This window comes from Argentina silus, assembly GCF_951799395.1.
Source record: "Argentina silus genome assembly, chromosome: 1".
NCBI lineage: Eukaryota > Metazoa > Chordata > Actinopteri > Argentiniformes > Argentinidae > Argentina > Argentina silus.
The window spans coordinates 33,459,928-33,470,773 of NC_139655.1; the positions used below are offsets into that span (position 1 = coordinate 33,459,928).

Consider the following 10,846-nt stretch of genomic DNA (forward strand, 5'->3'; position numbering starts at 1 on the left):
CTGATAGCTAGATGTTGTATAATAGACTGGGTCTCCTCTCCTAGCTCCACACCTATATACCCCTGTATGATTCAGACCAACAGGGCTGAGAGAGTAGGAGCCTCCAGCCCCAAGCTCGCTGTCTGGTAGCAGCTGATCGTCTCTGAACCAGGAGAATCTCCAGCCTGTAGACGAGTCTTTAACCTCACAGCTCAGAGTCACTGAGTCTCCAACATTCAACCACCATGCAGGAGACACACTCAGGACAGGACGGGGGCTCACTGTAAGAGAACAGATGATAGACAGATGACATAAACCACTCCTCTGTACCCTAATCCCCCATGAAGTGTAACAATGGAAAGCGACAAATAGTGTTTTTGACTAACTATCACATTTCTCAACTTTAGAAGGATGAGAAGGATGTTTGTAGATACACTGTGATCTGTAAGTTGTAATGCACATGTGCAAATGATAAACTGAGGCATAATATTGTTGAAATTGCACTTATTTTTCTTAAGAAATTTCAGGTTCATAATGTTTTGTAAAAAGATAGTGAACTAAATGTGAATTTTCAGAATGTACTTTGCACTAAAACAAAATGAAAAATTTGGGGATGTCGTTATTTGTGGTTATTGTGCTATGACTTTACTGGTCCGGCCCACTTGAGATCAAATTGGGCTGTATGAGGCCCCTGAACTAAAATGAGTTTGACACCCCTGAATTACACTGTCAGTGCATTGTGTGTGTGACAGGGTGGGGGGGGGGGGGGTGGGGGTGGAAGTCCCAGAGTCTGTTCATCATCACCCCTCTTTACATTCCGCCCCAAGCCGATACTACCATTGCACTCGAAGAACTGTACGGGATAATCAACAAACAGGAAACGGTACATCCAGAGGCCGCTTTCGTTGTGGCTGGTGACTTCAACCAGGCAAAATTAAGAGACTCCTACCTAGGTTTCATCAGTATATCTCTTGCCCCACGCGAGCTAGCAAAACAAAGTCAACAGATGCTGAAACAAACATCACCAGTGACGCGAGTCGTTCAGCGCTGGAGTGATCGGAGGTCCAGGGGTGTTTTGACTGTACTGTATAGTTTTTTGACCGCACAAATCGCACAAACAGCAAACACACCGCACACACTAGTCTTCATTTATCTCACATAAAGCAATTAGAATCTATTAGAATCATTTTCGTTTTCATTTGTTGCCCCATTTTGTTTATGTCTATGTTTCTGTGATGATGGGGAAAATTAAATAATGAACACTAGTCAATTTTATGACGGTGGGATCAGGTTTAACAGCCGAATATCTGCACGCTTTTTTTGGAGAGAGAGATAGAGAGGGGGGAGGAGTAGAGAGGAAGGGAGAATAGGAGAACCTGGAGAGACGTAAAGCGATGAGAGCATTAGAGTTATAATGAGGTAAGAGATGAAACGCGTGAGGAGAACAGTCACCTTCACTGTGAGTGTGTCCCAGGTAGATGCAGGTGGCCGTCACTGAAACAGACACAGTGACACACATTCATCATAGTTCCGATGTAGACGTGGACACGTAGACACAACATAAGTTTCCACAACAGAGTTACTGTTTGTTGCATTCTGAGGACACTCTACCACAGTGTCATACACAGTACACATATAGTAAGACACACGCACACACACACAGTACTCACAGAGTATCATATAGAGTGAAGTGTGTTCCATCCTGTCTTTAGAGCAGTGAGTCTTTAGAGTAAATACTATGTATTTTAGTCCCCTGGTGCTTCTTGTGTTCTGACGACTGACTCAGCAACACATCTCTAAACAACAGCCTGCATACAGTTGTTTCCAAGAAATGAGACTGAGAGATAGATAGAGGGGTGGGAGAGAGAGAGAGATGGAGAGATAGAGAGAGGGGGGGGGGGTTGGAGGGTAGAGATGTGTGTGTACTAGTATGACTGTGGTGTGTTCATGTCGATGCTTCCTCACACCATCTATATGAGACGGAGGAAGTTGCTGAGCTTAAAGATTACTATCAGTTCCAAGAAATAGAGAGAGAGAGAGAGAGAGAGGGGGGCCACAGACCAGCAGCTGATGTTCATAGCCTGATAATCTGTCTCTGATTAAATGATACCAGATTAAGTCTATAGGTGTACTGCATGTGTTAACGTCATGCAGGAGAGTGACAGCCAAGGACAGACAGGCAGAGAGAGAGAGAGAGAGAGAGAGAGAGAGAGAGAGAGAGAGAGAGAGAGAGAGAGAGAGATGATCACACTGTACAGTATGAATGGCCATCAAAATATGCTGACACGTAATTGCATGTTAAAAAACGAATGATATTAAACAACAAAACAGCTCGAAGCAGAAAGAAGAAAGGTTTAATGACTAATATCAATGGAAAAATAAGATATTGTACGATACTTCTAAAAAGCAAATATCTCTTGAATATAATCTAATGAAAAAACAATGCATATCAAAATAGGGAAACAACTCATAAGAAGCAAAGATATTTCTGAATACAAGTAAAAGCATAACATCATTGTTCTATAATAACAATATGATAACAATATATTTGTTGTTCTATAAGCGAAGCTTGAATACACTTATTTAAAGTATGGAAATCAATGCATACCTCTGTATAACCCTTAAAAAGCAGAACACATATGTCTAAATATAAAAGCATAACATATTATGCATTTCGATAATAAAATAACATTAGTTTTCTTAAAGGGGAAATCTGGGATTCAAACAAGGCCGGCCAGCAATCGGTAGGTCACTGGTTCGATCCCCACCCCAGGAGGGAGCCGGATGTGAGATGGTGACTGGAAGGTTGCTGGCATCATATCTAAGGTGTCTACCACTGACGTTGTGCCCATTGCGCCTGTTGAGCAAGGCACTTAACCCCTAACTGCTCCAGGGGCGACGAAAATGGCTGACCCTGTGCCAGGAGCTCTGTTTTCCCTTGTGTTGTCTCAGAGGGGGTGTGTGCAGTCCAATCTGTTTAAAGGCACAGTCAACTTAATGTATGTAAACTTCTGACCCACTGGAATTGTGATATAGTGAATTGTGTTTGCAACAATGAATTCATGGGATACAGCAAAGAAAGCGGCTGGACATGTGTTTATTTGGTTTTACTACAAAGCATGAAGTTTAGTGCAAATCCAGCACATGCAATGCAGTTTCCACAACATCTCTTGTGTGAAGAATAGCGGTAGCTGCATCATGTTACGTATGTTTGTCACCGGCAGGGACCGGGGAGTTTGTCAGGATCAAGAGAAAATTATTAAATTTGCTGAGTTGGTAGTGACATCCTAATCCTAATATAATTGATTCTTATGCAAACCAGAGACTATAAAAACAAAAAATATTCATTCCGAAATCACATGAACAATTATCCTTTGACTCAGATGGATTCAATTCAACTTGTTGAAGATTATTTTATTTTTTTTGCATTTTAGCACATTTTTTGAGTGTCATAGCAAAGGGTCTGAATCCTTATATACATGAGGTATTTCTGTATTTTAGTTTTAATAAATGTGCAAACATTTCTAAAAACGGCGTTTCGCTTTGTCATTATGGGGTATTGTGTGTGGATTGATGGCAAAACTATTTTTTAAATCCATTTTAAATTGAGTCTATAACACAACAAAATGTGTAAAAGGTGAAGGGGTCTGAATACTTTCCGAAGCCACTGTATGTAGCTGCTTCTGCACATCTGCGCAATAGGTTTTCTCTGTCAATAAGCTTTCTCTCCGTCAAGTTTTCTTTCCCGGAAAAAAACAAATATTCTCAAAAATGTGTCTGTATGCACCTACAATCTCAAACAAATGAAATGTACTATTGCAGTTGTAACGATTATAAGAAACACAATCGTGCGTAAAACCATTTATCCGTTGTGGATAGCATTCATTTCGAGGTGGAATGTCTGAATTAGCCTAATAATATCACATATACCTTTAAAGTTGCAACAGTAGGCTACGCCTATCTCATGTAAATCGTGTATTCGTTGTAGAAATGTATATCCTGGCCAAAAGACGAACTGGAGCGTATCTAAAACCGTGCATAGCGCACCATTCTTGGCGCACACTGCAGCGATGCACTTCAGGTCCTGTCCATGCTATGATTTTGCTGCGGCCTCCTCAAAAAAACTTTTAGAGACTGGCTTTGACCTTGCGAAAACAGTAACGGGCAGGGAAATTAACACCATCAAAGCCACGCACAAGGGCGGAACGTGAAAGGTTGTAGCGGGAGGTGATCACAGCTTCATTCTAAATCACCTTCGCTACAGTTCTTTTCTTCTGCCCCCTGTCTGATTAATGATGGATTTTAATATAACTCATGACACGACTCTTATGTCTTTTATGCTTTTTTCTGAGACATACTCTTATTCTTTAATAAGATTGTATTTAATAAGAAGTATTGTCTGCTATGTAGGCCTATCAAATAAAAATTATGTTTATTTGTTTGTGTACATTAATTTAGAAATAAGGTGCGCGCTACCATGGATATTGACGCGGCACTTTTCCACATGTCATCTATTATGACGATGAGTTCCAGAATCTTTGGATACGCGCCAACAAACTCAGAATCAGAAATATTGCTTCCTACGGATTCAATCGAAAAAGCTTTTATCGACAAACTTGGATCTCTATGAATTTATAAGCCAACACAAAGGAATATCTACAATGAAAAGTGTGAGTCATATTTTTGTATAATCATAATCTTAGCAAGTTTCCTCCAGTTATTGGTGGACAAATAGCCTAGAAAAATGTGAATGTCAAAATTGATGGGTAGCCTAATTGGCATTAATAGACGTTAGGCCATTCAAAATAATGTGCCCCAAAGTTGACATTGTTACTCCCAGAGAAAAATTAATTGAAAGTTGGGTAATTTCTATGCTTGTTAATTTAGAATGATCTTTCCCTACTGTCAGATAAGAAGAAAGCGTAAGTCAAAGAAGAAACCTGGTCTTCAGGGCAGCAGTGGCCCAACAGACAAGTCCCTGGTCTCCAAAGGGAACAGCCCAGCCACAGCTCTGCCTCTTTTCACTCCTGACCAACTGAACAACCCTGATGTGCACCGCTCCTCGAAGGCCAAAAAGCCAGTGGTCCAGTGGGAGTCCTTCCCAGTTGTGGACCCCAATAACCCCAGTGCCATCAGGCTGATCCTGAAGAGGGTTCGATATCAAGACTCTTCTCAGAAGGCTGGGTCGCGTCCCCAGATATCCCAGCAGGCCACACAGTGCCCAGGCCTGTCCCAGAATTCTCAGCAGCAGAGGCACGGGGAGGGCAGTGCCAGTCAGGTGCCAGGCAGTCTTCCCTGCAACCTGACAGGGCAGGGGCTGGTCGAGAGTCCCCCCGCTAGAGAGAGAAGGTATCACCAGTTTCCCAGGCCTAAATGGGTCATCAAGACCCTCAGAATGCTCCCTGGGAAGATGCGACGGAGGCTGATAGCCAATGGTAGACCCCCCAATGGAAATGGCAGCAAGAAGCGCAAGAGAGCAGCCGACCAGAGTGAAGCAGGAGACGTCAGCAGCTCAGCCAAACGCTCCCGCACGAGCCAGCCCGGCAAGAAAAGGAGGAGAGCACGCAAGCGTGTGCACAACAATGGCATTTAAGTGACACTCACACACACATACACACACCAGCATACACCCTCCCCACTACACAACACACCCTCCCCACAACTCCAACACACCCCTCCTCCTTCCGCACACACACGCCTCCCCTCACCACCAAACACCCCCTTATTCCCATTCCCCACCCCCAGACACACACTCCCTGACCTGACCCCCCTCCCCTTCCACAAACACACACACACACAAACCACATATACTCTCCCCCTTTCTTCAACAGAAAAATTATAATAAATTGGGTATTTTCATTTGAAGTTGTGAATTTCTGTCTTTTTTTATGCATTCCAATGTGATTTCTGTATTGGCCCCCTGGACCAAAAGCCATCCCTCTTTAAGGAAGAGGGAACAACCATGATATTAGACTAGCAGGACTATAGGAACAAGGGAGAAAAGAAATCTGTTACCCTGCGTCGGAGAGGGTCAGGAGGATATTGTACACTTCAGTGCTGTCTGGTTAGTTGAGTCACAAAGTTTCAAACGCATGTTGGGTGTCAGAGTAAAACCACTGGTCTGTCTGGCCTAGGCTGAGCCAGGTCAAGCTCACAGCTCACCTTAATAAAAAACAATGTAATTGATTTCAAATCGATAATTGTGTTTGCAACAATGGATTCAAATGATATGGTAAAAAAGTGGTTGGAAATGTGTTTCTCTGGTTTTGCTTACTCATTACCATCCCTTGTGAAAATTAGTGGTACAGTAGCTGCATCATGTTAGTGGTATGCTTTTCACCGGGAGGGACTTGGGAGTTGGTCAGAATCAAGAGAAAATGTAGACATTTACTGAGTTGGTAGTGACAGCCTCATCAACATGGTGTGTATAGATTCCTTTTCAAATCAGGGACCCTACAAAGATAAGGGTATTCATTCCAAAATCAGATGGAATAAATTCAACTTATTGACTAACTTGTTGAAGAAATGTTTGCATTTCAGCTCATTTTAGGAGGGCATTGGATGTGTAGACTTTTGCAAACAGGTCTTCTTTCTTGTTGCTTTTAAAAAATATATATATATATATTTGACTACATTTGAAAATGTCCAGTAGGCTGTGTCGAACAGTGGGAAATAACATCCTTATTTAAAGTGTTTTGATTTCAGGCTTTGGTGCAACACAACATTTTGAAAGGGGGTGTAGACTTTCCAGTCACTGTAATGTGTAAATGGAAGCTGTACTCCTGTCAACAGTCCTCTCATTTAAGATGTCCTAAACTATGTACTTAGAAGTTAATACAGCTTCAAGTTTGTCAATAAAAGCTGAAACTTTAGATTAAATCCTCAGCAAACAACCAAGTAATAGTTCAAACTAGAAAAATAAGTTCCAGAAGAAACTTCATGCAGTCTTATTCTGGTCATGGAAAAAGTTTAAAGATGGTTTGGATGATAAATAGATTACATTTATATTACATTTATGGCATTTAGCAGACGCCTTTATCCAAAGCGACTTACAGCAAATACATTTGTTTAAGTAAGTGAATCATCTATCCATCAGTCATCATAAGAAAAAGTAATCAATGCTCAGTCCAGCGGCCATTGGCAGTCACAATGGTAGAAATTTCATTTTTTTTTATTTTTTTTTTTTATTATATTTTATTATGTTATTATTATTATTATTATTATTATTATTATTAATAATAATAGTACCAGATGGTGTCTAAGGCTGTTGTGTGTTCTAGGTGGTTTTAAGGCTGTTCTAGGTGGTTCTAAGGCTGTAGGTGGTTCTAAGGCGGTTCTGGTTTTGTTCTAGGTGGTTCTAAGGCTGTTCTAGTTGTGTTCTAGGTGGTTCTAAGGCTGTTCTAGTTGTGTTCTAGGTGGCTCTAAGGCTGTTGTAGGTGTTTGTATTGGTTCTAATACCGTTCTAGGTGGTTCTAAGGCTGTTCTGTGTTCTAGGTGGCTCTAAGGCTGTTGTAGGTGTTTGTAGTGGTTACAATGCTGTTCTAGGTGGTACTCACACAGCCGTAGTTCTAGCCTGGTCCTGCTGGAGGAGCCCAACCAGCCGAGCTCCGGGGAATAAGGCCTTGTGATGATCCCAGAACTGCTGGATGTGCTTCTCCTGGTGCACCACCTGGGGGCGCCACACAACATGAACACATGAGAGAGAGAGAGGGGTAGAGTGAGAGAGAATGAGTATGTGAATCTGAATGTGTGTGCACTCACATTGTTGTGTATAAACAGACGAAGTCTGCTGGTTGAAGGTAGTCAGGGTTAGGGTTAGGGTTAGGGTTAGGGTTAGGGTTAGGGTTATACTGTCTGATGAGAGGACCGGAGAGTGGCAGTGGGTCGACGGTTCACACTACGTCTGTGTGTGTGTGTGTGTGTGTGTGTGTGTGTGTGTGTGTGTGTGTGTGTGTGTGTATGTGTTTTTAGTCGCCGTGGCTTCTTCAGGTGTCAGCTAAGGTACTGTTATTTGGAAGGCCTCCCAGAGAAAAAAAGCAAGATATTGTTCCGCGTCAGCTTAGCTGTGTGGCGAAAACGGTGCTACTTGTTTCCTTGAATATCTGTATGACCTTTGTATGTTTTGGGTTCTATTGTTGTAATGCTTTACTGGAAACACAAAGTATTCAAGTGTGTATGTGTGTTTGTGTGGATAGAGGAGACTGGGCTGCAGGAGGCTGAGTGCAATCAAGGTCAATGCGCGTCAACGCACGCACACACACACACACACACACACACACACACACACACACACCTCTCTGTGAGAGTGATGCCTGACTCGTATCATCTCCACGACATGCATTCTCTCTCCTCCCCGTTCTCCGCTCCATATTATTATTTTCATCCTCCAGTCTCGGACTCATTACCGCCGTCTCCTTCCTCCCACGGGGCAGCAGGTGCGTGACCCTGTTAGTGAGCGCCGTGCCTGACACCTCCCAGGGCCGCACACCCTGCTGCTCCCATCGGATATGATCGTCATTTAGACATATTATTAACGGTTTGTACAGCCCGTACCCACAGCGCCACCTGGGGGATAAGATGCTCGTTAGCAGCATGTGTTACGACGCTTTAACATCATCAACAGAATTAATACACAGTATTGTCTGGAATGTTTTATTGAAGTTAAATGTGGGGAACACTTACTCAATCATGATTTCATAGAGACAGTACACAGAAGTAGACACGAGGTTGCAAAGGAACTGAGCATCAAATGACAGTTTATGGTTCATCTGATGATGACAGACTGGTAGGCCTACAGTTGAGTATCAGGGAGACACTTTATTATAACAAACTAACCCTAACCCGAAGACAGTTTATTGCCCATGTAATCAATTCTCATCAATTGTTGGATGAGACAACACACACACATGCACGCACGCACGCACTGCACCCCCCCCCCTCCGAGACAACACACGTGCACACCCCCAAGGGAGAACAGAGCTTTGGGCCAGCCATATTCCGGCACCCTTGGAGTCAGGGGTTAAGTGCCTTGCTCAAGGGCACAACGGCAGTGGTGGTTGATAGTTTGAGCAACTGTAGATCATCTATACAGGACTAGACCAATACAGTGGCCGAATAATAAGAGTGAAAATACCATTAAAAGCTTAAAATCATTAGAAATATACATCTGCAAAACATCCTGTCTTTTAAAAGCCCTTAACAGTTCAGCAAAGCATAAACACAGATCTGAATTATTTTTTAGACTTTTCTCACATCACATATGAATCAGTAAGAAAACAAACCTTCTAAACCAACATTCTAAAACAGTAATGTGATTGGTTGAAACAGACATTTATCAGTAACATTGCTTTTTTATCTTTGACAGAAGATTTAGGATATCATTAGCTTTCATACAATTACAGACATAACTCCCCTCCTTGTTGTTCTTCACCCCCTCCTCCTCCGATTGGTCAGCCCTACATGACTCCGCTGCTCCAGGTGGTATAAGGCTCCTATTGGTCCTCAGGCACTAGGGGGAGGAGACACAGCAACAGGTTTAAAAAAAATAAAAAATAAAATAAAATAACTTCATTAAGCAGGTCTCTCTCTCACACACACACTCACACGGGCCCCAGTCCTGTGGTATCTCTGCGATGTCGAAGGGCTTCATGATGAATGTCACCTCCCGCCACTTCCTGTAGTAACGCTGTTGCTTGGTGACGCAGTTTTGAACCACGAAGCTATCGATCTTTATGACAGGCAGGTCCTGGACAAAACAACAACACAACTAACTCGTAAGACACAACTAACTCGTGTGTGTGTGTGTGTGTGTGTGTGTCTGTTTGAGAGTACCTGGATGGTCTGGTAGGAGGCTACTATGCCCCAGTCGTGTTTACAGTTCAGACAGAAGAGCTTCTTGGTCTTCATCATGCTATTGGCGCCTATGGGCTTGGGGCAGGGGTGGGGCTTGACGAGAGCACGAGAGAACAAGGAACGGTCTAGAATTATGTGGTGAGAGTCCTACAGAGAGAGAGAGAGAGAGAGAAAGAAAGACAATTACAACCACATTTTCCCTCCCTGTGTTTTAGATACATTTAGCTAAAAACATAATATGTGTGTGTGTGTGTGTGTGTGTGTGTGTGTGTGTGTGTGTGTGTGTGTGTATTACCTGTAACACTCTGATGTTGTCAGAGTAGCAGGCTGATTTCTTGCACTTGGCACACATCAGCTCGAAGCTTCCCTCCGTCCGGGGTCGTTCTGGGGTCAACCTGACATGCTGCCTCCGCACCTTGTCCTCCCGTTGGAACACCTCGATCTAACACACACACACACGTACACACGCGTGCACATACAGACACACACAAACGTACGCACGCACACAGACACACACATCTTAATCTCACACGCCACAAAATGTTATTCTAGAAACCGAGGAAACGAGTCGCCAGTGTGTGTGTGTGTGTGTGTGTGTGTGTGTGTGTGTGTGTGTGGGTGTGTGTGTGAGTGTGTGTCCTACCTTGCGGAGCATCTCTGCGGGTGCAGCCTGTAGACTCTTGACAGCACTGTCCACGATCTTCTCTTTCTGCATGTTCTGTTTCTCTTTGTCGATGCGCTCCTTCTTGTCAGAGACCAGAATACACTTACTGCCCTCCGCCCTGCCACGACCTGAACACAACCACAACACAACCATGGTACTGTCAATTATAGTGTTCCGCAAGGCATTCACGACCTGAACACAACCACAACACAACCATGGTCAATTATAGTGTTCCACAAGGCATTCATGACCTGAACACAACCACAACACAACCATGGTCAATTATAGTGTTCCACAAGGCATTCCCAATCAGAGGCATTTGAGCAGATTTGATCAACTCAATATGCTTTT

At 43.2% G+C, this 10,846-nt stretch overlaps 1 protein-coding gene across 1 annotated transcript in view; it reads right to left on the reverse strand.

Moving 5' to 3' along the window:
* Positions 1-9,069: 9,069 nt before the first annotated feature.
* The window catches only part of rigi (RNA sensor RIG-I), a 9,661-nt gene continuing 7,884 nt past the window's right edge, over positions 9,070-10,846 (reverse strand). The window contains exons 16-20 of the mRNA XM_083674257.1: positions 10,475-10,623; positions 10,127-10,273; positions 9,811-9,978; positions 9,583-9,724; positions 9,070-9,487 (exon numbers count right to left, since the gene is read on the reverse strand). Of these exons, the coding sequence (XP_083530383.1) occupies positions 9,471-9,487; positions 9,583-9,724; positions 9,811-9,978; positions 10,127-10,273; positions 10,475-10,623 (623 nt within the window). The 3' untranslated portion in view covers positions 9,070-9,470. The remainder of the gene's footprint in view (positions 9,488-9,582; positions 9,725-9,810; positions 9,979-10,126; positions 10,274-10,474; positions 10,624-10,846) is intronic.